The sequence below is a fragment of the Mesocricetus auratus genome, unplaced genomic scaffold (genome assembly GCF_017639785.1).
Source record: "Mesocricetus auratus isolate SY011 unplaced genomic scaffold, BCM_Maur_2.0 Super-Scaffold_100038, whole genome shotgun sequence".
NCBI lineage: Eukaryota > Metazoa > Chordata > Mammalia > Rodentia > Cricetidae > Mesocricetus > Mesocricetus auratus.
In genome coordinates, this window is record NW_024429216.1 from 9706811 (window position 1) to 9733566 (window position 26756).

The 26756-nt window shown below is 51.1% G+C and overlaps 2 protein-coding genes across 4 annotated transcripts; one reads left to right on the top strand and one right to left on the bottom strand.

Annotated features, from left to right (window-relative positions):
* Nucleotides 1-1909: 1909 nt before the first annotated feature.
* On the bottom strand, nt 1910-8791 carry Dmrtc2 (DMRT like family C2). The gene is given in 10 exon segments (XM_040734587.1): nt 1910-2395; nt 3175-3349; nt 3489-3549; nt 4422-4548; nt 4690-4870; nt 5095-5171; nt 6002-6038; nt 6040-6157; nt 6227-6454; nt 8677-8791. Coding segments are annotated over 9 exon segments (1113 nt in total). The 5' UTR covers nt 6451-6454; nt 8677-8791; the 3' UTR covers nt 1910-2282.
* A 102-nt stretch (nt 8792-8893) lies between these two features.
* Lypd4 (LY6/PLAUR domain containing 4) lies at nt 8894-14695 on the top strand. 3 transcript variants are annotated; one of them, XM_040734589.1, is made up of 5 exons: nt 8894-8997; nt 12601-12787; nt 13185-13328; nt 13855-14181; nt 14450-14695. In XM_040734589.1, exons 2-5 carry the CDS (start codon nt 12721-12723, stop codon nt 14650-14652), a joined length of 741 nt encoding a protein of 246 aa, XP_040590523.1. In that variant the 5' UTR covers nt 8894-8997; nt 12601-12720; the 3' UTR covers nt 14653-14695. The 3 variants fall into 3 exon arrangements, with proteins under 3 accessions (XP_040590523.1, XP_040590524.1, XP_040590522.1); XM_040734588.1 differs by lacking the exon at nt 8894-8997 and adding an exon at nt 9092-9318; XM_040734590.1 differs by lacking the exons at nt 8894-8997; nt 13185-13328 and adding an exon at nt 9089-9318.
* The last annotated feature ends 12061 nt before the right edge of the window (nt 14696-26756 follow it).

Genomic DNA, 26756 nt, shown 5'->3' on the forward strand with positions numbered 1-26756 from the left:
CCTCCCGAGTGCTGGTATTAAAGGCGTGCGCCAGCCACCACCGCCCGGCTCCAATATAACATTTAAAGAAGGCTGTACCAATGTTTGAAAATTACTATAAGATGTTGAACACAGAAATCCAGTTTACCGATTTCTCTTGAACAACCAGAAGATGTGGAAACAATGAGTCTAGGTCTCTGCCGGGAATAATCGACTAGGCTAAAGAAGGCTGCATCTGCTGTAGGTAAGATACACATCTGCTGTAGGTAAGATACACATCTGCTGTAGGTAAGATACTCATCTGATGTAGGTAAGATACACATCTGATGTAGGTAAGATACACATCTGCTGTAGGTAAGACACACATCTGCTGTAGGTAAGATACACATCTGCTGTAGGTAAGATACTCATCTGCTGTAGGTAAGATACACATCTGCTGTAGGTAAGACACACGTCTGCTGTAGGTAAGGCACATCATCTGCTGTAGGTAAGACACACATCTGCTGTAGGTAAGATACACATCTGCTGTAGGTAAGATACATCTCTGCTGTAGGTAAGATACACATCTGCTGTAGGTAAGGCACATCATCTGCTGTAGGTAAGATACACATCTGCTGTAGGTAAGACACACATCTGCTGTAGGTAAGACACACATCTGCTGTAGGTAAGATACACATCTGCTGTAGGTAAGATACACATCTGCTGTAGGTAAGACACACATCTGCTGTAGGTAAGATACACATCTGCTGTAGGTAAGATACTCATCTGCTGTAGGTAAGATACACATCTGCTGTAGGTAAGATACACATCTGCTGTAGGTAAGACACACATCTGCTGTAGGTAAGATACACATCTGCTGTAGGTAAGATACTCATCTGCTGTAGGTAAGATACTCATCTGCTGTAGGTAAGATACACATCTGATGTAGGTAGATACACATCTGCTGTAGGTAAGATACACATCTGATGTAGGTAGATACACATCTGCTGTAGGTAAGATACACATCTGTTGTAGGTAAGATACACATCTGCTGTAGGTAAGATACACATCTGCTGTAGGTAAGACACACATCTGCTGTAGGTAAGATACACCATCTGCCTGTAGGTAAGATACACATCTGCTGTAGGTAAGATACACATCTGCTGTAGGTAAGACACACATCTGCTGTAGGTAAGACACACATCTGCTGTAGGTAAGATACACATCTGCTGTAGGTAAGATACACATCTGCTGTAGGTAAGATATACCATCTGCTGTAGGTAAGATACACATCTGCTGTAGGTAAGACACACCTCTGCTGTAAGTAAGGCACACCATCTGTTCCCCAGCCTCTGTCAGGCCATCTTCATCCTCTATATGATCTACCTGGCCCCAGTTAGGCATCTCAATCTGTGGCTCTCTGGATAGCAGAGAACAGGTTATATCTGGTACAGGGCAGGTGGTTTCCACATCAGTGACTCTCCCCATTCCCTTCTCTGCTACTCTTATTTTTAAAATAATTTATTATTTGTGTTTTATGTGCAGTGGTGCTTTGCTCACAGGTATGTCTAGGTGAGGGCACTCGATCCCTGGAACTGAGTTACTGACAGGCGTGAGCTGCCACGTGGGTGCTGGGAACTGAACTGGGGTCCTCTGGAAGAGCAGCCGGTGCTCTTAACCACTGAGCCATCGCTCCAGCCCCTCTGCTACTTTTATGAGGGCACAGTTAGAAGTTCAAGCTCATGTTTTCACTTTATTGCTGCTTGTGGTTATCTTGTAATCCCCCTGCCTCAGCCTCGTGAGTGCTGGGATTACAGGTGTGAGCCGCCATGTCTGGCCCTGCAGTAGTTATTAAGCATATGACTTGTATTTTGGGAAGCGAGTCCAATAGTACTTTCTGTCAATCAGGGTAGACTAGGTTATGCTGTGAAATAAACTCTATCTCAATGGCTTAAATGGCAAAGGTTTATTTCTTGCTTACAGAAACCTACATACAAAGTGAACATATTCTTGTATTTTCACATGCAGAGACAGATGTGAGCACACAGGCATATATAGAACATAAACTCTTGCAAAAATGTATTTCGATATGGTCCACTGCCCAGCTGCCTCTGTGAGGGACTTAGAAGGGCTAAGAGAACATGCACCTCCAGTCAAGGAAATACCCACACTACAAAAGGAAACCGAAAGCTTAAGAAAAAAAAAAAGGCTGAAGCTTGCATTACATTAAATTCTATGCAAAATGCATACATAAAATACCAAATGTGCAGTGCCTGCACCCTGTCAACTCTTTGTCCCAGTGAGGCAGCCTCCACCTCGGGTTTCTAGCTGAGGAGGGAGATGGATCCCAAACGCCCAATGTGCAGAGACACAGAGGAAGCTGGACTGGGCCGGAGGGGCGGGCCAACAGGCTGGAATCCTCTTCCCGCTGGAGGAGCTGTGGGCAGACAGGAAGGGGCAGGCTCAGGCCAGATCCAATCCACCGCCCCTCACTGCATCTGTGGTCCATCCTACCCTCCTGTGTCCTCACTGCATCTGTGGTCCATCCTACCCTCCTGTGTCCTTACTCCTGCCTCCAGTATTGCTTTCTTCACCGCCACCAAAGCTACCATGCTCTGTCTTGCTCAGAACACCCCAGGTCCCCTTTGAGCAGCCGCTGGTCCAGACTCACAAGTCACATCTCTCCCGCCTGCAGCGCATCCTCTAGAACAAGGCTGCGCTCGCTGCATGGGGGCATTCTCAGCCTTCACCTATGGTCCCTTGGAACTCCCTCCTTCCTCACAGTTCTGACAGTCTTGCTACTGAGCCCTGTGAGGATCTCCAGGTTCCCCAGCCACAATAGAAGCTCCTGGAAGGCAGTTGTCAGTCCTAGTCCAGACCCTGGTTACTGCACTCTCTTTCCAGACTTGAGCAGGAAGCTAGAGACCAGGCTCTTCAGTGTCTTGCTAAATGCTGGCCTGGAAAGTCTGTCAGCCCAGGACCTGGCTTTCCTTGATATCAAGGCACTGACATCTGTCATTCAGAACAAAACTGGTAAAGAGTGACTCACCGAAGGACATTCAACTGCAGTCTCAGAGACCAAGCTGAGAAACTTAGGGGCCCGAACCCGAGGACATTAAACTGGTGTCTGTCCCATCTTGGTTAGTGTCTGCTCATTCTGATAGCCTCCATTTACCAACCAATCTCATCCCATTCTCTCTTCTCAGGGAGGGTTACCTGGTGGGCCACACGGGTGGAGCAGAGAGATCCAGGCAGGGTTCGGGGGGACAGATGGGGTCAGGCGGGGAGCCTGGGAAGAATCTTTCAGACCTACAAGGGCCTCAGCTGCCTCTCTCTGCAACTGCCGCTCCGAGGGGCCAGATGTCCAGGCCAGGCAAGAGGCTCCCGGGGCCTGCACAGGAAGAGGGGAGGGGCAGACTGGGGAACCTCACTTCTGTGTACCCCGCAAGTGCTTCCTTCAGCCCCCTGCTTCTCCCTTCTGCAGATTCAACCTCCTCCCAGGCCCCTGGAGGCCACTTCTTTCCCAAGACCTGTGGCTGTAGCAGAAGAGAGTCTGGGGTGCCACAGGACTGGAGGATCAGAGTCGAACATCTGGAAAAAGGAGAGACACGTGGGTGGGCATTGTGACTGGGTACGAAGTTCCAGGCTCGTCACTGGACTCTCTGGACTCTGCTGTCTATGAAAGCAGAATCTCATCCAGGTTTTCCCTGCCAGGCTGCTGTGAAGGTTACAGGGAACTGTGGGTGTCAGGTTTTCAAAAGCAGATAAAATACCTAGTGGGACTAGGACTGCTGTCTGTCCCACAGTCTGCTTTCTCCAGCCCAGCGTCCTCGGCCCTAAGGAGTTCCACCTTCAAGAAACTTGTTCTGATGGCTTCTGGTCCAGCCCTGTGCCTTCCCACCGTGGCCCTCTGCACCACCAGACAACCCTGTCCCATCCTGTTTCAGAAGCTTGGGCAGCCATGTTTGTTCAAGATCTGGGCATGTGCTTGGTGCTATTACTATGACGGTCCCAGACAGTGAGTGAGCAGCAGCTTAAGTTACTGCTTTTTTTTTTTTTCTTTTTTTCGAGACAGGGTTTCTCTGTATTGTTTTGGAGGCTGTCCTGGAACTCACTTGGTAGACCAGGTAGATCAGGCTGGTCTCGAACTCACAGTGATCCGCCTGTCTCTGCCTCCCCAGTGCTTTAAGTTACTGATTTTAAAACAGGCTCTGAGAGGTGCAGATATGGTCAAAGCCTCTTGGTTAGGAAACAGAAGAACAGTGAGGTCTGCCTGTCTGTTAGTCTGAGACCCTTTTCCTTTAGAGACAAGAATTTTGTGTAGCCTGGGCTGACCTTGTGTAGTGTAGCTGAGGATTTCCCTGAAGCCCTGACATTCCTGGCTCAACCTTCCCAGTGCTGGGATTGGTTACAGGTGTACACCGTCACACTTGGCCAGAAACTTCTGTCACGTTCCTACTTACGTGTGAGGCAGGTTGGGGGGTCCTTGGGGCTCTCCAGAGAGTGGGGCCGCCAGCACAGAGCGAGACCCTGGGCAGGTTGGGAGGGCTGCATGGGTGGGCAGCCGGAGAGAGGTGCCGGGGTCAAAGCCTAAGGAGAAGCAGAATGCCTGGATAGGCTCAGGGGCCATGGCTGTCCTCCCTCTGCCCACTTGTGTCCCCCCCCCCTTCTGGTACCGTGGTGGCCTGGCGTTCAGTTATCTGTGGAGCGGCAGGAGGATAACCTTCTTACCAGGGAAGGGGTGGAGAGGGACAGCAGGCTCCTGGCACAGCAAGCGGCACACTACTGGAGGCGGCATCGAGAGACCCGGGGGCAGCCAGTGTCCAGGGCCCCAAGGCCCAGGAGGCACTGGAGTCCAGGGTAAAGGCAAGGCTTCCTGGGGGCGGCTGAGCAGCAGAGGCCCGTAGTTCTCCTGTGAGGGGAGAGGGCCCGGGGCAAAGGTACAAGCCTGCAGAAGCAAGCATGCTCCAGGGGGACGGCAGGACCCCAGACTGTGGGTGGCTCGTCCCAGCTTCCTTCACCCACTGGAGAACACATCACAAGTCTGGGTCAGGCTGGAGCCCAGGGCAGAGAACACGGGATAGCATGGGCAGGAGCTGGGTGAGGAGTCCTCCCTCAGGACTCAGGTGTCCTTACCTTCCCAGGGGGTGTCAGCACCAGTGGGACTGCTCCATGGGGGTTCTGAGGCTGGGGTGCTATGTTCTCCTTTCCAGCTGTGAGGAGATCCCAGGAGGAGATCAGCACACCCCTCCTCACCCCTACGCTACCCCAGCTTCAGCTACGTTCTCATCTCCCTCTGACATCTTTATTCTTCTTTTCCCCACATAGCCCAGGCTGGTTTTGAACCCCTGATCCTCCTGTCTCCAGTTCCACATGCTATCATGCCCAGGCCTGTTCTGGGGCTTTGCTTCTGTGACCCAGCCCTCCTTCTCCACACGGGGTCTGCTTTGGTAGCTGGGGTGGGCATCAGCTCACTCTCCTCCCCCCTTACCTCTCCAGGGCCGGGGCTGTAGACACGCTGCTCACCACACCCCACTCCTCGGTTTTCTTTTGAACTTACTGTGTGTTTGTGTGCCATGCTGTGCATGGGGCAATTCTGGGGACTCAGCTCTCTCCTCTGACCCCTACGCGGGCTCTGAGGATTGAGCTCAGGTCCCCAGGGTGGTGCAGCAAGTCCCTTTACCCTGAGTCACCTCACTGTCCTCTCCCCCATTTTCTGTCTTCAGCTGTCACTGCACCCTTCCCACATTTTGGAATGAGACTTTATTGATTCTCCCGTGCGTGAGTGTTTTGCCTGCATGGGTGTCTGTGCACGACACGTGTGACGTGCCTGCTGAGCCGGAAGGGGATAGGTTTTGGAAAAGGAGCTACACATACATGTTGGGAGCCGCCCAGCGAGACAGCGCCCCTGATGGCTGGAGAGAAAGGAAACACCTTGTCCAACCAAGGTCACACACTGATTTCGTTTCCGGACAGGGACTCTCTCTGTCCTTGCACTTACTACATCCAAAGCCCTGTCCCACGCCCCACCAGAAACACTCACAAGGGACCCCTGGTCGAATGGCCCCCTTCTTGACACGGAGGGGGAGCTTTCAGAGGGGCTGTCCCTTTCATGAGCCCCTGGGCCAGGTGCCTTTTCAGCTGTGCCTCCTGCTGCCTGCGCAAGGCCACTTGGGCAGCCATGACTCGCCGGCGTTCTCTACGAGAGGGGGGTCGCGAGTCAAAAGTCAGCCCTTTGGGGGGAGACCCTCCCCGCAGTCATACTCACAGAATGAGGACACATTTGTGGCACTCGCAAGCCTGAAAGAGGCAGAGGCGCTTGTGGCCCTTGAGATGGGCTGTGACGCCATGGTTGCGACAGCGGGCACAGGTTGGAGAGCGACTGACAGGTCTCCTGGGAATGAGCTCTGTGCTCTGGGGGACTATGGTCTCAATCCCTGGGGACGAGTCCGCGGAGCAGGGGTGGAGAGCAGGTGCTTCATTGGGGTCCATGGATCTAGAGGCAGGAGTGGCGGCTCAGGACAGTTACCTGGGCTCTGTCCTAAGCAGCCCTTCTGCTTTCGGGATGTCATATCTGTGCTCCTCCATCTCGCCCCCCTCAGGAGCCAGCTGTCACCCTGCCTGCCTTCTCCTCACCCCCCAGCCTTTCCCATAGACCCGCCTTTCTCAGAAACCACTCTTTCCTTCCTCAAGTATTCGTTCAGTACAAACATTCTTCTCTTTTGCTATGCCGAGGGCCGGCTTCAGGCATAGATGTGTTTGCCCCTCCCCCCAGCCCTCAAACGTGCTTACATTCTATTCTACCAAACCGGGTTTCCAAGCATCTTCTTCAATAACTGCCATCGTACCCCTTTGAGTTTACCAGGCCCTAAAAACATTTTTATGTGGGCCCTCGTTCTAAGCTCAGCCAAGTCAATCTGCTCTCTGTATGCCATTGTGGTTTTGGGGTGTGAGCTTTAGGAGTGTGTACGTGGATACGTGTATGCATGTGTGGAGCCTAGAGGCTGACGTTTTTTAGATAGTTTTTCCTCCATTGCTCTCCACTGCTTTTTTTTTTCCTGACAGGGTCATCTTGCTGAATCTGAAGTTCAAGGCTTTAGCTAGACTGGCTGGTCAATAGGCTCCCCACCACTAAGGGTGGGGACACAGACATGTCACTGCACCCAGATTTTAACGTGGGGACCTGAACTCAGGTACTCAGGCATGCGCCCAAGGCACTACTGACTGAGCCTTCTCCTTAACCCCCTGAATTTTAAAAAATTAATTAGTTAATTTATTGTTGGAGACAAGACCTCACTATGTGTGTACTCCTGGTTGGCCTGGAACACTCTATGTAGACCCATCTGCCTCCGCTTCCAGAGTGCTGGGGTTAATAGTGTCTGTCACCAAGGCCAGATTTTGTTTTTGTACTCTTCAGTAACAATATTATTCTCGAGAGATTTTCTTCCCCATTTTCACTAGAGGGGATTTGCTTTTTAAAAAATGGGCATGGAGGGCACATATCTTTAGTCCCAGCATTTGGGAGGCACAGGCAGATGAATCTCTTGAATTTGAGGCCAGCCTGGTCTACTGAGGGAGTTCCAGGACAGCCAGTGGGATACAGAGAAACCCTGTCTAGAAAAACAAAACAAACAAAAACAAAACAAAACGACATTGAACCTAGGGCCTTATAAACACATGCCAACCAACTATTCTCCACCTTGACTGCCCGTTTTGGAGAAAAGTCTTCCTAAGTGGTACAGGCTAGCCTTGAAGTTGATATTCTCCCTCCTCATCCCCCTGGGGTAACTGAGATTACAATACTGCCCATTTAGTGTTTTTCTTGAACTCCATTATTTTAACAAATATTTACTGATCCATGCATGCTGGCTCATATCTGTAATCCAAGCAGTTGGAAGTTTAAAGGCAAAGGGATTACTGTGCGTTCCAGGCCAGTCTGGGGAAATGGTGACTACCTTACAAACCCCAAAACTGAGTGAGTGTGCCTGTAATTCTAGGTTTTGGGGGATAAAGGCAAGGAGTTGAAGATCGCTCTGGGCTACACGAGACCCTTTCTTCTCCTCCCCCGCTTTGGTTTTTTGAGACAGGGTTTCTCTGTGTAGCTCTGTAGACTAGGCTGGCCTCCAACTCACAGACATCTGCCTGCCTCTGCCTCTCTAGTGCTGGGATTAAAGGTACGTGTGCTACCACTGTCGGGTGAAACCCTCTCTTAAAAAACAAAAATCAAAACTCAATCCCTTCCAAAATGGTTATTGAGTCCACGCCACTCGCGATGCGTCCTGACGTAGGCCAAAGGTGTTCTCCTGAGGACACCACTTTCTTCCTTGTGCCCAATGCATGGGTTTCTTGAAAAGCCAAGTAATCACTGCTGCACGCGGTGCTTATGTCCCTGTACCTCACGCCCAACAGTTAATGGCATGCACCGTCCCTTCCCATGCAACCACCAGGTGGGTGCCCCCCCCTTTCTGGCAGCCATCCGTCACCCCCAAACGCTGAACCTGTGGCCCCTCCCGCTCCAGGGTCCCGGGGAAGGGGCTGAGCACGAGGAGCGCGCTCAGAAGCGGGGGTGGGGTGGGGGCGGGGCGGGGCGGGGATGGGGGGCGGGTGGGTAGGGGACGTGCTGAGCAGCACGAGGGGGGCAGCAAGGGGAGGTCACGGTGGGGACCCAGCTCGGGAGAGGGGGGAGGGATCATGTCCATGGCGCCAGCCGGTGGTTACCACAGCCTTGAGCCGAATCACACTCAGCCGGGAGAAGGCCCCAGGAAAAGGGCGACAAAGTGGCGGCAGAGGAACGGCCGGCTCGAGCGGCTTTTCCCGCTCCTTCCCGCAGGGACCAATGAGCTGCGAGCAAGGCGCTCAGGGCTGTGGGGCGCAACCAATAGGGTGCGAGATCCTCCGCCGCTGGCCCGCCCCTTCCCTTCCTGCCCGCTTCTCCACGGCAACAATCCCAGCAGCCAATAGCGCGTCGAGTTGAGTCTCACACACACACACATCGCCTTCCTCCTTCTCTTGCCGGACTGTTCCTCACTCTGGAGACAGGTAGCCAATGGGGCGTCGAATCGCCGCCACCAGAGCGAGGCTGGCCCTGCCCTGCCCCCATCCCGGCCCCGCCCCCGCCCCGCAGGCTCAGCCACGGCCTGGGGCGTTGGCTCACGCCCACTGCGCGTGCGTGCGCAGCTTCACCCCCTGGGGCTGGCGCTTAGGCCGCTTGTGTTTTCCCCTCCCACATCTGGCGTTTAACGCGGGCTCTGGCCTGCCTTGTGTCACACACATCTGGGCCCCTGCACCCGTGTGTCTGTGGCGTTCCAGGCTGAAGGAGGCGGGGCTGCTATGCGGAGGACGAGGACTGAAGCCAGAAAGGTGCTGGGTGCCCAGCCTGGGGCGGGGGCGGGGGTCGTAGGGGGGAAGACAGAGGTTGGGATCGCTCGAAATGTGGGTCAGAGAAGCCGAGCGCTACATCGGGAGAGGGAGCAGGAAAGGAACAAACGCATAAGCGGTTGGCCTCCGCCTGGTGCTTTCGAAGCCATCTTATTACTACTCACAACGACCCTAGGGGATGGAGCACCACTAGGTTTTTTGTTTTTGTTTTTTTTTGCGAATGGAGAAGCAGGCAAAGAGTTCGGCAGCGTGCGCTAGGTCTCCCAGCTAAGGCGCAGAGTTGGGAGATTGCAACTTTGGGTTAGCTTGGAACTCCAAAGCCCGGGAACTTTGTGCCCCTCCTTCCCCTGCACGTTTGTTTGTTTTTTTAGCTTTTCTAGACTGGGTTTCTCTGTATTGCTTTGGAGGTTGTCCTGGAACTCACTCTGTAGACCAGGCTGGCCTTGAACTCACAGAGATCCGCCTGCCTCTGCCTCCCGAGTACTGGGATTAAAGATGTGAGCCACTAACGGCCCAGGTGCCCCGCATGGTTTTTAAGAATTTCCCATTCCTCACTTTCATTTCCCGACCTTCCCATAGACAGCCGTCCTAAGGTGGTTAGTGTGTTTCTGATTTTATGTGTGATTTCCAGAGATGTGTATTGTTTTGTGTACAGGCATGTTTTGCAGGTGTGGTAATGTCTTACTATTTAAAAAAAAAGTCCTCTGCTTTTAGGATCAATCCGTGTGCACGTGTACATCTGTAATTTTTTTTTTTGATTTCTTGTTCACTGTTGTTTTGCCTGCATGTATGTTATGTGTGATAGTGTCAGATGCTTTGGAACTGGAGTTACAGACAGTTGTGAGCTGTCATGTGAGGACTGGGAATTGAATATGGGTCCTCTGGAGGAGCAGGCAGTGCTCTTAACCGCTGAGCCATCTCTCCAGCTTTTTTTTTTTAAGACAGGGTCTCAGAACTGGCTCTGTAGATCAGGCTGTCCTGGAACTCAGATCTGGCTGCCTCTGCCTCCGAGCGATTGAAGGCATAGGCCACCACCACCAGGCTGCACGAGTATTTCTAATCAATTGTTTCTAACTGTGTGTGATATTCCCTGGTGTGCCTCCCTGCAAGTCGTGCACTCCGTTAGTCCGTTAGTTTCAGGAGGGGTGTTCCTTTTTTTTTTTTTTTTTTTAGTTTTTCGAGACAGGGTTTCTCTGTAGCTTTGGAGGCTGTCCTGGAACTCGCTCTGTAGACCAGGCTGGCCTCGAACTCGCAGCGATCCGCCTGCCTCTGCCTCCCGAGTGCTGGGATTAAAGGCGTGCGCCACCAACGCCCGGCTTTCTTTCTTTCTTTTTTTTTTGAGGGGTGTTCCTTTTGCCCAAACCCATCACCACAAAAATGACTCCTCCTCATATATTGGAGGTTGGACATTTTCATTGTTTAGCTAGAATACTCCAGAAGTGGGTGTTTATAAACCTAGTTTTATTGTTGTCAGACTTCTCCCGATTGGAATTCCCAGTTCCTCTTTTCCCAGGGGTCCCCTTTACCCTTCCCTCAATCACTCCATGAACAGCAGAGTGCAGAAGAGTCTTTGTCACCACACACATGCTAAACACTTGTCCTTTTCCAGATTTCCGATTGCTGTCAGCCTTTGAGGTGTATAATGAGGATACAATTTGCAAGATGACTGCATTTCCCAAGTTACAGTTAGATTTGAGTGCCTCCTCCAATGCCTGCTAGCCTTTGTGCCTTTGCTCTTATGAGGATAAATTCTTCCTAGGTTGAAATGGGCTAGGCTAGCCTTGAACTTGTTATGTAGGTGATCTTGAACTTGCGGTTCACTGGCCTCCTTTCCCCCCTTACAAGTGTTGGGGTTATAGTCATACGCCACCGTGGTATATTAATATGAAATTGACACTGGTGCTGTAACTAGACCATATTTAGTTTGTTGCAGATTTTATATGCACTCCTGTGTGTAATTGATATGCACTGTTATTGTTACTGTTCAGTTCTAAATACTGCTTTCAATCTTTATTTATTTTTACATTCCGATCCCAGTTCCCCTTCCCTCCTCTCCTTCTGCTCTCTCCTCTTCCCCCATCCCACCTCCCGTCAGCTCCTCAGAGAGGGTAAAGCCTCCCCTAGGATGCCAGTCTTTCCTGTCACTTCATTGAGGCTGGACCAAGGTCCCCACCCCTCCCCATGTCTAGGCTGAGCAAGGTGTCTCTGCAGAGAGAATGGGCTCCACAAAGTCAGTTTATGCATTAGAGTGAGATCTTGGTCCCACTGCCAGTGGCTTCAAATATTGCCCAAGGCACATCATTGTCACCTGTATTCAGGGGTCCTAGTTCAGTCCTAGGCCAGTTCCCCAGTTGGCAGCTCAGAGACAGTGATCTCTCTCTAGCTTGGGTCAGTTGATTCTGTGGGTTTCCCCATCATGGTCTTGACTCCTTTCTTTATATTATTGATTCTCACTCCGATTGTGCTTTAGGAGGTTGGCCCAATAATTAGTTACAGATCTCCACATCTGCTTCTATGTGTTTCTGGAAGAGGGATGTAGCGTCTCGGGTTGTGGACTGTAGGCTGGTTATACTTTGTGTTATGTCTGGTATTTACTTATGAGTGAGTACATACTATATTTGTCTTTCTGGGTCTGGGCTACCTCACAGTCCTAAGTACTTTTTAATTTCCTTAGTAAGCAAAAGGGATCTGAAAGTTAATTAACATTTACTCTCACAGGCCTTCTGTGTTTGAGACAGGGTCTCGTGTACTGGGTTTGTTTGCTTCTTTGGCCTGGCTGACCTTAAACTTATGTCAGCCTCCAGTGTGCTGGGGTTACAGGTGTGCAATTGTGATCCACCCTGCTTAGTTCACAAAGTTCTAACCTCAATTTGCTCTTTTGATGTCCTTGCATTTAGCTGGAGAACAGCCTGTACATGGGGGGGGTCTCTGGATCAGCACCGTGGCTAGAGGGAGGACCCAGGCAATATCATGAGAGATGTGCTTTAAAGAGCCCCACCTTTGCCCGGATGGTGGTGGCAGTGCAAGCCTTTAATTCCAACACTTGGGAGGTAGAGGTGGGTGGTTCGAGGTCAGCCTGGTCTACAGAGTTCCAGGACAGCCAGGACAGTTACATAGAGAAACCCTAGGTGGGGGGGGGGGGGGAGCAGACAATGCTGGGTGTGAATTATTTTGGATGGGAAACCACAGAAATGGGAAACCTGTGCCATTGAAGGTCTCAAGGGAGCCCATGCCACAGCAACTAACATGATCAATTTTCTTTAGAAACAGTGACCCATAGGCAAATGAACAGAGAATTCAGGGACTGACAAGAACCAAACTTGAGACTGCATCAGAATTTGGCTCCAGACTGATCTGTCACATCCAGGACCCTGACACAGGAGCATGGGACTCCAGGATTTGAGATATCTGCAGCTGCTGTGCCTCTTAGAGGCCGTCTCTTTATTGCCTAGTATGTCCTGTGGGGGCCGCATAGTGTAAGGGTCCCAACACGTGGGAGGCTGGCTGGACCTATGTGCTGCTGGGCTGAGGCCTCTCAGGGGACAGGCTCTCTGTGTGCTGATTTTAAGAAGGTGATGTGGAAAGCTGGGCATGACGCCTTTAGTCCCAGCGCTCGGGAGGCAGAGGCAGGCGGATCTCTGTGAGTTCGAGGCCAGCCTGCTCTACAGAGCGAGTTCCAGGACAGTCAGGGCTACACAGAGAAACCCTGTCTTGAAAAAAACCAAAAAAAACAAAAAAACAAAAAACCCAACAAAATAAAACAAAACCAAAAACCCCAAACAAAAGCTATTGCAACAAAAGGAAGGTGGTGTGGGAGGCAGATGACTGGAAGCGTGTTCTCTCTTTAGGGTCCGGAGCTCTTTTGTGCTACGAGGCCACAGCTTCAGCCTTCAGAGCTGTGACCTTGAATAACTGGAACTGGCTTCTGTTGAGGAGCATGGTGTGTAAGCTGAGAGAGGGCTGCGAGGAGACCATAGTGTACATTGAGTCAGGTGACACACCTCTTCTGCTCGCCCTCCTGCTCGCCGCCTCCTTAGCTATGCTTCCAGCAGCCAGGATTGGGATTGCGCGCGAACACGCACACGCACGCACGCCTGTATACAAACTGATAATGAAAGCATAGTGCTGATTATTTTAGGTAGCAGCATGAGCACATACACAAAGTAGAAAGGTGTGCTTGTGAGACCCTTCCCTTCCCTTGAGGGCACACAAAGTCAAAAGAAACACATCAGAGAGACTGCTTTTGGGGAGGTCAGGAGTGACAGGGTGGAGTAGGGATTACTGGCGAGGATGGGGTAGGTCTCAGTAGTGTAGGATGGAAGTGGACAGGTCCCTGGGGGAGAGGGATGAAGACATGAGAGCCAGGGCAGCAGAGGGCCCCCGTAAGGACTAGGGACACAGGTGACTGCCCCAGCAGGAGCAGTGAGTGGCCCTGGAAGAGACTAGAGGGGCTGGGAAGGGAGACAGCCTGCGGGGCGGGTGGCACTGACTCCCACTCTCTAATCCCCTGTTCCTCAGGGACCACTAGGGGCATTGTGAGTTTTAAAGGCTGCACCTCAGCCTTATCTTACCCCCCACAAATCTCCTACCTCGTGTCTCCGCCTGGAGTGTCTGTCGCCTCCTACAGCCACGTCTGCAGGACCTATCTCTGCAACAATATGACCAACTTGGAACCTTTTGTGAGACTCAAGGCCGATGAGCTTAAGCACACAGTCCCTTCAGCCAAATTCTGTCCAACCTGTGTGGGCCGGCACGACCAGGAGTGCCTTCCAAACTTCGTCACCACCCAGGCCTGCCCCTTTACTGCCTCTTCGTGTTACAGTTCCACCTTGAAATTCCAGGCAGGTGAGAGGACAGGAGCTTCTGTCAAGTGACTGCGTGCGTGCGTGCGTGCGCTGCATAACTACGCGTTTGTACACCCGAGAGACTGGTGGGATCCCAAGATGGGATTTGGGGTACAGGAGACTAGACACTCCAACTAAGAAGAATAAGGTTCTTGGTGCCCAAATATCTGGTGGGAGAGTAGGTGTCCTGACTGGTGAGGGCCTCTAGGAAGGGAGTAGGACCCTCGAGTCTTGGAAGTATCCCTGATTCTTCTCTTTCTTCCTTGTAGGGAATCTCAATTCTACCTTCCTCATAATGGGCTGTGTTCGTGAGTCACACAAGCTTTTAGCAGACTTTCAGCATATTGGGAGCATCAGAGTGACTGAGGTCGTGAACGTCTTAGACAAGTCTGAGGCTGTTGGTGCAGGGCACTGTAGTCAGGGTCCTCCTTGGATCATCCTCTTATGCACTCTGCTCATCTTCAGGGCCTGACCACCCGGAGACTGGAATGGAATAAAACCACAGAATTACCCTCCTGCTTTGTCCTGTGGTCTGTGAGAGTGTAGGAGGGAGGGGGGCACAGGAGCAGAGGAGTCTGAGAAAGCGGGGTTCCTACCCAGAACCTGAGGGGCTGAGAGCTGACAGTTGGGAAGGAGGAAGGTGTGATCATAGCTGCACCCTGAGGAACTCAGGTCTGGGAAGATGCTTCTGTAGGGAGGAAGGCAGGCAGGTGTGGACTCTCATCCAGGCCGCCCACCTCCTTCCTTCTATGGATGGGAAAATCACAGCTTTGACCAGCTACCCCCTCCCTCCCTCCCCTCCCTCCCCTCCCTCGTTCCCTTTCTCTTTTCATTTCCTCCCTTACCTCTTAGTGTCTCCTTCCATCCTCTTGATCCACTCCACCCCCATCCTCCTCTCCCCGGGAGCTGACATTTAATCCAGGGCTTGCACATGCAACTCAAAAGGTCTCCATTAAGCCCCTCCCAGGCCCCTCCCAGCTCCCCGTAGTTCTTTAGACAGACGTGTTTTCTTGTAGCAGAATTTCACAGCACTTTATGTACTCTGGGTTACTTGATACACAGAATTTAAAAAACCAAGGCAGAGGAGTCTGTCCTGGAACTCGCTCTGTAGACCAGGCTGGGTGTGAGCTCACAGAGATCAACCCGTCCATGCCTCCCAAGCGCTGGGATTAAAGGCGTGCGCCACCATGCCTGGATTTTTCTTACGTTTTTCAATCCTCAAACCAAACCATTTAGTGTTAGCAGTTTTGGCAGTTGTGAACCGTGTGAGGACAGGGTTAGGGCAGGGTGGGAGCCAGCAGACGGCGCCTGGCCAGGATGCTGTCACCCTGGGAATGTTGTGAGTTTATGGCCATCACTGGCAAGTAGAGCGTAAATAATACTGGTGGGCAGGCATGGGCAACAAGGACAGAGGAGACAGCCACTTCCGAGAGCCACTGGGGACATGAGTACACGGGGGGGGGTAGAGAGAGAACATGGAGGACAGGACACGCGGGACCACAGAGGCACACAGACACACATGCGGGGGAGGGGCAGGAGGTAACATAGGACATGCATGGTGACACACTGAGAAACGGCTGGAATTCCGTAGCATGGTTTGTGACACAGGGCTGACCATCGCAGTACTCACAGCGCAAGCAGGGCTCATGCCCAGCCTCATCCTTCCACCTTCTCCTTGAAACGGTAAAGCACACCATTTTGTTGCATGGACTCATGTTGGGCCCCCCAGTGAATGTGGTGACACTAGGGACTTCGCTGGGACCCTGTGTGGGAGCCTCTGGTCTCCCAGTTCTTTGTTTGGACCGCTGGGATGGACCTGAAGGCACTCAGTCAGGGACTTCTCGTAGATATGGGCACTGGCACCCCTGATATTCATGTCTTGGGGTCTAAATAATGTGGCATAGCAGGGCTTGTGGTAGAGGGTTCCCTCCTCATATTCAGTGTGGCCCCTAGCGCATCAGCGTCTTATTGCAGTGCTTACTCTAGAGACAGAACTTGTACTGGTCCTTGCCCAGGGAGCTTCCCTTCTTGTCAAAGGACACAGTCTTGACACACCTGGGACACTCGGAGGCCATGGTCAGTGGTCCCAGTCAGCCAGCCTCCTCTACCTGCACTGGGCTCTGAGCCCATGAACATTTACGTATGTGTGTGTGTGTGTGTGTGTGTGTGTGTGTGAGTGTGTTGTATACTTGGATGTGTATGGGTCTGTGTGCCTGCACACAGGGGCCTAAGAATCATGGGGAACACCCTGTCACTCTGGCTTAGTCCTTTGAGACAGTGTCTCACTAAACCTAGGCGTGGCGACCAAGCCGGCAAGCTCTTGGGACCAACTGTCTCCAATCGCCAATGCTAAGCAGGTGTACCGGACCCTGCCTGTGCTAGAGATGTGAGCATTGGCCCTCATGGTACCCACTGAGCCATCTCCCCATGGAGGTGGATTTTCATCTGGACTGTAGGTTCCCCAATGATGACACGGAGAGTTGCTATTAATTATGAAAGCTCGGTTAATAGCTTAGACTTGTTTCTAACTAGCTCATATCTTTTTTTTTTTAAATTTATTACATATATACACCAGATTGAATTGTAGATGGTTGTCAGCCACCATGTGGTTGCTGGGAATTGAACTCAAGACCTCTGGAAGTGCAGTCAGTGCTCTTAACCTCTGAGCCATCTCTCCAGCCCCCTAACTAGCTCATATCTATTAATGTTCTTTCTTTTACATGGTTGGTTACTGGTACTCTATACTGCCATGCTGCTCCCTCCACATCCCAGCATCCTCTGTACCTAGAAATCCTGCCTAGCTATTGGCCATTCAGCTTTTCTATTAAACAGAGTGACACTTCTTCATAATGTACAAAAAGATTATTAGGACTATTCCACAGCATCCCCATGTGAGCAGTTCCTTTGTTTTTTTTTTTTTTTTTAAGTGAGACAAGGTCTTACTATGTAAACCTGACTGGTCTAGTACTTGCTCTGTATCTCAGGCTGGCCTCAAACTCACAGAAGTTCTCTTGCAGCAGCCCCTGGAGCACCGAGGTTACAGTCACGTGCTGCCACACCTCTATTTTCTTTGAATGGTTCAACTTCCTGGGGGATTCAGGAGGCAGACCGCTGGGCTGAGGGGTGCTCCATGCTGGATGGCGACGGGTGTGGTTTCAGTGTTAAGCGCTGGGGAATCATGTTGATGAAAAGTCCCCACTGCTGTGGCTGACCCTGGGCACACTCAGGCTCCGTCTGTGCACCACCACTAGCGTGCGTGCGTGTGTGCGTGTGCATGCGTGCGTGCCTGTGTGCCTGTGTGCGTGCGTGCGTGCATGTGTGTGTGTGTGTGTGTGTGTGCGCGCGCGCAGGCCAAGTGTGCTTTCCTTAGTCCCACCTGCAGCAGTGTCTGGAGGACACTAGGAGGCCACACCAGCTGTGTGGTTGCTCCAGCTGTGGAGGTCCTAGCAGTCTCTGTAAAGAATCAAAGAGACCTCTGAGCCCCCTGTCGTCAGAAGAGCACCCAGCGCCTCCAGGTTCCTGGAACTCTTTACTACGTCCTGCTTGTGTTCAGGGACCCTGTTCTCAGCAACCCCCCCATCTCTGGCTGATTATACCACCCCCACCCAATGCTTTTCCCCAGAGCGCTGGGATGAAAGGCACATGCCACCACACCCGGCTCTCCACTGTTTCTTGGATCTCAAAGCTCATACCTGTGTGGTGTAGGTCTTGGGTCTCCCTTGGGCCTGTGAGATGAGAGCCTTCGTTATTCTATTTATTTATTTATATTTCGAGACAGGGTTTCTCTGTGTTGTTTTGGAGGCTGTCCTGGAACTCGCTCGGTAGACCAGGCTGCCCTCGAACTCACAGAGCTCCGCCCGCCTTCATTATTTTTACTTACCTCATAGACAGAACAGCCGCTGCTCTGAGGCCACTGACGGGCCTGTAACGTGTGGAGAGCAGATGTGAGGAGACAGCAGAGGAGGACCAACAAGGTTTAGACCTCACTTCCCCGTGTCTGCCTTCCCCACCTCCCCTTGGAGTGGCCCCTGTGTCTGGCGTCCTCTCAGTTGGATGCGGAGCCCTAGGTCAGGGAGAGGGTGCTGTACCGCCCTTTAAAGAACAGCCTAATGCTAGGGGCTAGGGGGTAGGGGGATAAACATCTCTTGGTATTTATTACAAGGAGGTGCGTCTGGTTGTGATGGGGTGACAATACCCTCATCTGAGCCTTTGTGAAGGGGGGAGGCTGCGCTGTCTGGGAGTCCATGGCCCAGAGGCTGAGCTCAGCAGGAGTTATGGAGGATGTGAGGCCTGGCATCCTTCAGGAACAAGGGCATCAGGAGAGACAGGGCATCTTCTAAAGGGAGACCTCCAGCAATTTCAGGCTCAAGTGAGCAGGTGAGGTTGAGGAGGTGGTCATGGCTTGCATCCTGTAGATGTGGGCTGACCTGGAACTTGGGGTACCATGCAGTGTTTATGAGATGGCCCTGTGAAGCTCTAGGGAAATACAGTAGCTTGGCTACTACAGTGGACTGTGTGGAAGAGATATGGAGTTAAGTGGACCTCACCTGGAGGGGACAAAAGGGATCTTGTCCTGAGGTCATGATGGATACTGGCCATGGGGGCAATTCATAAGGTGTAGGGAAAGTCACAGTTTAAAGGCAGAAGTGGGCGTGGGGTGACAGGTGCTAAGGGAGGGATTCTATATCCAAGGACAGGCATGGAGACCTTTCTCCATCAGTTCTCATGATGGGAAGAGATCCCAGGAGAGGGGAGGTAAGTAGAGACCTTAAGAATACACTTCTGAAACAGGGTGATGGTGGCACACACCCTTAATCCCAGCACGGTGGAGGCAGAGGCAGAGGCAGGCAGATCTCTGAGTTCGAGGCCAGCCTGGTCTACATACAGAGTGAGTTCCAGGATAGCCAGAGCTACACAGAGAAACCCTGTCCTGAAAAACCAAACAAAATAAAACAAAACACCTGTGCTGGACCAGAAGGGACACTTCTTAGCAAGTGCGGGGCCTGAGGGACATTGATCTAAGACCACGCAAAGGCCAGAGGACCCAGAAAAGAAACCATTAGGTTTGACGGAGTGGAAGGATCTAGACCCTGACCTCAGGCAGGATGTGCCAGTGTCTTGATGCCTCTCTCCTCCTGTCTTGGCAAGAGTCATAAAGGGACTGCAGGGCTCGCTGCCCAACTGGTACCTGGCACGCCCATCTCATACATCAGGAAGGTGCTGCAGCTGTGGGCGGTGTTAGGGACATTATCCTGTGGAGGCGCCAGCTAGGTGTGAGGGACATTATCCTGTGGAGGTGCCAGCTAGGCCTGTGCCTCCATTCTCCCTAGTGACGTCAGCCAGGACCTGCTCAGACCCTGCACTGCGTGGTGTCGTCCTCCCCCCCCCCCCGTGGGCAGATGGATTGAAGTCTACACTGCGGGGTGAGCACTCACCTGCTCTCAGATTTGCCATGTCACAGACCAGGACAGAAGCCAGCAGGGGGCCCTAGTTGTGCCTAAATTATCTGTCAGCAGCTGGTGAGGGAAGAGCGGGCCGGGCCGGTGAGTGGGCTGTGTTCTTGGGAAGTCAGGGTTGGGGGGAGGCAGGACGAGGACCAGATAATACTGTTGGTTCCTCTCTTCCTGCTGTGGCCACACAGGGTGGGATCAGGCGGGAAGGAGTGTCAGTATCTGCTAGTCTTCGTGAGAGGACTGGAGGGGTTTTCTCTGCTGCAAGGGAGGGGCCTGGCCAGGCTTGAAGGAACTAGCATGGAGGTCCCTGTGAGGCTGGCTGTTATCTTGGCATTGTCGGCACTCTGCTGCCATTGGCAGCGGCATCTCTCCGTTTTAAGACTTGCTCGAGTCCGGGCACATCCACGTGTGGCCTGTGCCGCATCTTGACATGTTTCTTCTGTGGTCTCTTCCTCTGTTTCTTCTTTCGTAGCTTAGGACAGTCCTAGAGGTCAGGTTCTGTGTGTCAGCTTGAGCTGATGACTAATGGACGGAGATGATTGTTTTGGAGCCTTCTGTGTGCCAGGCATTGTGGATCACTGTTTTTCCAGCCAGTTCCATCATCGATGTGATGTCACTGTGCGGACTTAGACTCTGACACCGACTTAAGTAAACCAGCAAAGCTTGTAGAGTTGGCAAGAGAAACCCTCCCCAGGTCTGCTCCACTCAGCCGCAGACGAGGGTTATGGAGAGTTCCGTTTGATCGCCAGACAGTGCCTTGATCCTGTATAGGATCCTGCATTGAGGGTTTGAATTCCTTTAACACCCATGTGATGAGCACTTTGAGATACAGGCTTTGTGTTATAACTTACAGATGAAGAAATCGAGGCTGGAAAAGTTGAATGCTTCGCACAAGATCAAACTCAGACACAGATCAGAGGCAAGGGAACAAGATAGTGTGGCCTTTGGTTTTTCAAGACAAGGTTTTGTGGTTGTATGTTTTGTCTTAAATTTCATTATTATGTATCCAGAAGAGGGCACCAGATCTCATTGTAGATGGTTGAGAGCCACCATGTGGTTGCTGGGAATTGAACTCAGGACCTCTGGAAGAGCAGCCACTGCTCTTAACCTCTGGGCCATCTCTCCAGCCTGGTTATATAGTTTTTATTATCTACCATGGCTGTCCTTTAAGCAATGGCTTCAGCCTTAGGGCCCACCCACAGCCTGTGGGGATTCTGTCAAAGCTAAGGGAAACTTTATCTAAATCTAAAGAACTCACAGTTAAAGGTTTGAGGTGAAATTCTGCTCACTCAGAGAGGCTGAGTAGCAAGAAGCTAACCTCCCTTTGCTGGTGTCTTCCCAAACAACCCAGAGTCCTTCTTTCCACCCTCACAGAAGCCAAACCCTTGCTACCTACTGTGGCTCCTCCCTACCACTTCCTTGGCTGCTTGTTGACTCAGCTTCCTGCTTGAAGGTTAATTTTATTTAGCCAAACACATCTTTGAATTGTTAACAAAAGCAGTAGGAGAAAAATGAAACTCCCCAACAAGGTTTCTCTGTGTAGCCCGGGCTGTCCTGGAAACTCACCTTATGTAGACCAGGCTGGCTTCAAACACAGAGATCTGGCCACTTCTGCCTCCCAAGTGCTGGGATTAAGGGCGTGCACCTCTCCACCTGCCTGGCCTTTTAATTTAAACACATTCTCCCAGGCTCTGAAGATGTCCTATTGTCTATACATCCCTTTGCCTCTCCCTCCTTTTCTGATTTTTGTTTGATGTGTGTGTTTTGCCTACATGTCTTCCTTCCTTCCTTCCTTCCTTCCTTCCTTCCTTCCTTCCTTCCTTCCTTCCTTCCTTCCTTCCTTCCTTCCTTCCTTCCTTCCTTCCTTCCTTCCTTCCTTTCTGTTTTTTGAGAACTCGCTCTGTAGACCAGGCTGGTCTGGAACTCACAGAGATCCGCCTGCCTCTGCCTCCCGAGTGCTGGGATTAAAAGTGTGTACCACCAACGCCTAGCCGGTCATTGGTAGGTTTAATCAAGGGAGTGGTGAGTTAAAGAATGTCAGGTGGGGGGACTGGAGAGATAGCTTAGTAGTTAAGTTAGTAGTTAAGAGCAATGGCTGCTCTTCCAGAGGACCCCATTTTGTAGCTCACAACTGTCTCAAGATTTGTCGCCCTCTTCTGGTTTCCGAGGGCACTACATGCATGTTGTACACATACACAAGAGGGAAGCACAATACACAAAATTAAAAAAAATATTAAAATTTTTATATACACACATACCCATATATGAAAAATAAAAAATAATAAAATGTAAGAACGTCAGATTAGCCGGGCATTGGTGGCGCATGCCTTTAATCCCAGCACTTGGGAGGCAGAGGCAGGCGGATCTCTGTGAGTTCGAGGCCAGCCTGGTCTACAGAGCAAGTTCCAGGACAGCCTCCAAAGCCACAGAGAAACCATGTCTCAAAAAAACAAAGCAAAACAAACAAAAAAGTCAGATCATTGAAGAAAACCCCCCAAAAGATTTATCTTTAAAGTGTGTGTGTGTGTGTGTGTGTGTGTGTGTGTGTGTGTACACAAAAGCGCTTGTGCAGGTGCCTTGGAGGTCAGGAGAGAGCGGCAGAACTGGAGGGCAGGCGGTTGTGAGCCTCCTGATGTGGGTGCTGGGAAGAGAACTTGAGACCTCAGGTGGTCTGTGAGAACAGCACAAATGGTCTTACTGCTGAGCATCTCTCTCTAGTTCCTGCTAGCATCTGTGGCTGGCCGTCCCTGAGGCAGACAGGCAGGGAGGACATTACTCAGTTACTGCAGCTTCAGGGATCATTGTTTAACCAAGATGGCCTGGCCACAGCTTAACATTCTCCACTTTTATTTTTACTAGGTGCTTGGAAAGATGGGACATAATTCCTGGTTTCTTTTCTTTTTTAGTTTATTTACAATTTTATTTAGTAATAGGAATTCAAGGGTTTAATTCACTTTTCAGATCACATCTCTCAAACAGTCTTCATTCTGTGAAAGGGATGAATTAAATATCCTCGTGTTTGAGTAGCTGGAGCCTTACCATAAAGCAGATCCAAAGTGCACAGTCATCATAGGCAGGAACCACCACCTGTTTCCCACTGAAAATGGCAAATTTTCTCCCCGGGGCCCTCTTCATAGTGGCTGCCGTGGCCCCCGGAGGCTCTGCGAGGGCTGCAAAGCTGGAAGGCAGAAGAAATGGCTGCAGCACCAGTCTCCTTTCCCCATGACCTTGCCATCCATATTACTGTTTTTGTGACTGTCTGTACTCCCCAAGCCCTGGACAAGGGTAGTGTCCTCATTGCTGGGCGGGGGAGGTTGTGTCTTGGGTATAGGACATTTCAGAGGGAGAGGATTCTGGGAGTGAGGGCTCCCAAGCTAATATGTCTAGCTGCTTAACATTCTTCTTCCTTCAAGAGTTGGTCACGAAGGAGATAGATTTCCAGTCACTTCCCCACTTTCCTTGGCTTAAATAGGGGTGTAGAAGCTTTCAGGGTCTCCACCTTTGCTTGGAGGGACCCGGTTAGATGCAGTTAGATCGTCACAGGACTATCTGAGTGCTGACCAACACTAAGACGGCCTTAGTTCACTTTGTAGGTCTTCAGTAGAACCATCAGGAATATGCAAATGGAAGTTTTTGTTTGTTTTTGTTTTTCGAGACACGGTTTCTCTGTATTGTTTTGGAGGCTGTCCTGGAACTTGCTCTGTAGACCAGGCTGGCCTCGAACTCACAGAGATCTGCCTGCCCCTGCCTCCCAAGTGCTGGGATTACAGACATTCACCACCAACGCCCGACTCGTAAATGGAATTTTAAAAAATGACTTACTTATTGTATATAAAGGATTCTGCCTGCATGCCTGCCTGCAAACCAGCAGAGGGCACCAGATCTCATGATAGATGGTTGTGAGCCACCATGTGATGGCTGGGAACTGAACTCTCACAGAGCAGTCAATGCCCTTAATCTTTGAACTATTTCTCCAGCCCCTGCGAATGGAATTTTATTTGCAGTTAGGAAAGGTATTTGTTTCTTTAATATGATTGCCTCTGAGGAGGCAATTTGCTTGGTGTGTCAGTATCCTGTACTAAATGTTTGATGAAGAGACATTTATTTATTTTTATCTTATGTACATTGGTGTTTTGCCATGGATGTTGGAGCCCCTAGAACTGGAGTTAGAGTTGTGCGTCACCCTGTGGGTGCTGGGAATTGAACCCAGGTCCTCTGGAAGAGCAGCCGTGCTCCTAACCACTGAGCCATCTCTCCAGCCCCATGAAGAGGCCTTTAACACCTGGGTTGCCAGGTCTTTTAAAAATATAGCATAGTTTTTTATTTGGAATTATTAGAAATTATTTTAATCTTGGGTTGTACATTCTTGCTGCATGTTTAAGACCACGCAGGCATCCTAAATTAACCATTTTCTTCTTTTACTGTTAAGGGCGGTGTCGGGGCCCATAGAAGTGGCTGGTTCCATCTTGACATATGGTCAGAGTTCAAACCCACTCTTGCTCTTTCAAGGTTAAAAACCAGAATGTCTGGCCTAAGGTGTGGCGGTTGTGTGTCTTGCCTTGACAACAGGATATTTGGCCTAAGGAGTAGCTAATGGATGTCTTACCTTAACGGGATACTTGGTTTAGGGTGTGGTTACTTGGTGTTTTGAGTGTTAAGGGTAATCACATTTGCTCTTTGTACCGCAGGAAGGAAGCCTTTGCCTTCCCCTCTTTTGATTGGGGTGTAGAAGAACATAGAAGAGTAGTAAACTTGGGGGCGGATCCCAGCATTCACTGGGTGCCTTCTGACTGCATCTTCCGTTTCTTGTCTGAATCTTTCTTCAGTCCACACTCCTTTCGGGTACAGCCCTGACACGTGGGCTGGACCTGGTAGGGCAGTCACCTGGGTCTCAGGGTCCCCCGGCTCCTCTGACCTTTCTTTAAGCAGTGGTATCGTGTTGGGGCGGTGAACTTCCCTCCCCGCTCTCTCTGCAGGATGCACACGGATTAGAATCCACCTGTGTGGTCTCCACGGCCTTTTAGATCTAGAAAACAAGAGACTGCCCAGAGCTGCAGTGTAGGGCGAGATCTTACTAGGCACCTGTGGCGCTCTCGGGGTTCCGGTTGGGTTTCAGAGAACATCGGAGATTGGATTCTCAGAGCACTGACCCTGGGTTATCGGTTTCTCATGTAAGTTATCTCTCCCTAGTAAAAATACCTACGACATCCCTATCCTGTGTATGGTAATCTTCATCCTTATATCTGGTGTCAGAGATGTGGGAGATTCACGGGACTTGGGGAAGTAAGTTCACCCAACCCCCCACATCTGAGCTCGAGGAGGCGAGCATTCGCCACTGCCGTTCCGCCCCACGTCCCCGGAGTCCCTGAGGTACTGGGGCCTCCTAGCTCAGTCCCCTGCTCAGCACTGGCATGTCCGGCTCCCGGTTCCGCCGCCTGCCGTCGGTCTCCCCTAACGAACTGCAACCTCCCTATCCCAGATTTCTCGCTCAGTTGCGTTCCCCCTGCTATAACCAAACATGATGGCCTCAAACACATGGGCTCCGGTTCTCAGGTTTAACTGCTCGGCTCACATGCCGCAGCCGCCACTTTGGTGGACTGCAAACAGCTCCTGCCGCTGATGACTTGGAGCCTTTCCTCACCCACTCCTTGTCCCTGCGAGCACCAGCAGCTGGGCTTGGAGCCACACGAGCTCGGGGTCCGCTTCCGCGACCCTCCACCTGCTGCTCCTGGAGCGGAGGTGGCTATGACATGCAGCTCCCTTCCCCCTGGGACCTAGCTGACCTTGGAGGGCAAGGGTCAAAATGTTATTTCTTTAGGTTCTCTGTCCACATAGGTGTAAGGTTTGTAGATGTAGTTGTTGGACACCCAGAAGGTAGCTCACCAGTCTTTTGCATAATATTTATGTGAAGCTTAAATAAAACCAAAACTCTTGAAAACAAATCATTAGGCATACGTTTTGTTCCTTTAAACCAGTGTTTGTACATGGTATCAGGTGCAGATCAGTAACTTCACAGAACTCTGTTGATTTATCTATTTGACTAAACTTTGACTTTACAAATAAGCAAAAGATTTTTTTTTAATATTCAGTGTGTGGGTGTTTGGAGGCCCTGCTGGTCAGAGGTTGCAGTCTACCATGGTCTGGCAGTCCTTCCTGGGCTCGGTACATGGAGGACCCCCTCCCCCACCGGGTGGCCTTGCTGCTCTCTACTTGACCGTATCTGTCTCGAGGCCCGATGTCTGACTTTTCTCTAGTGTGGCCCTTGACACAGTGCCCTGCAGAAACTTTCTCCCTGCTGCCCATATGGTAATTGGACTTGTACTAGGAGCCTTATGATAGGAAAGGGTGCTTAATGTCAATTAGGTGATGCCCCAGCCTCCGTCCCATCCTATATATTCCCTTCACTCTGGAATGAAGTCGAGCTGTCTCACTGAAGCTCTTTCTGGGAAGGCTATTTCTGCCGTGTCCTAGGCCTTAGCACAACTCTGTCACTGCTTCTGCACCTTTGCCCTCGAGGAAAAAGGGGACACCACAGAAGTTTTGTCTGAACGTGTGTGTGTACCACTTATGTGTCTTCAGGGGTCAGAAGACATTGGGTCCCCTGCAACTGGTTTACAGGGCGGTTGTGAGCCAAGTGTGGGTGCTGGCAATTGAGGAACCCAGTCCTGAGCAAGAGCAGACAGTGCTCTTTATCCCTGAGTCATCTCTCCCAAAGGGGTGTGTGTGGTATGTGTGTGGTGTGTGGTGTATGTGTGTGGTGTGTGGTGTGTGTGTGGTGTGTGTGTATGTGTGTGGTGTATGTGTGTGGTGTGTGGTGTGTGTGTCTGTGTGTGTGTGGTGTGTGTGTATGTGTGTGGTGTATGTGTGTGGTGTGTGGTGTGTGTGTCTGTGTGTGTGTGTATATGTGTGTCTGTGTGTGTGTGGTGTGTATGCATATGTGTGTGTGATGTGTATGGGTGTGTGGTGTGTGTGTGTGGTGTGTATGTGTATGTGTGTGTGGTGTGTATGGGTGTGTGTTGTGTGTGTGTGGTGTGTATGTATGTGTGTGTGTGTGTTGTATGTTTCAAAGGAGCAAAGACAGCAGATAAAGGAGGCAAGCACTTTAACTTAGACTATGCGGCTT

Coding starts and splice junctions, on each gene's coding strand:
- Lypd4 (XM_040734589.1), top strand. CDS start 12,721: ATGGGACTCCAGGATTTGAGATATCTGCAGCTGCTGTGCCTCTTAGAG. Junction 12,788..13,184: donor GGCCGTCTCTTTATTGCCTA/GTATGTCCTGTG, acceptor TTCTCTCTTTAG/GGTCCGGAGCTCTTTTGTGC. Junction 14,182..14,449: donor CACCTTGAAATTCCAGGCAG/GTGAGAGGACAG, acceptor TCTTCCTTGTAG/GGAATCTCAATTCTACCTTC.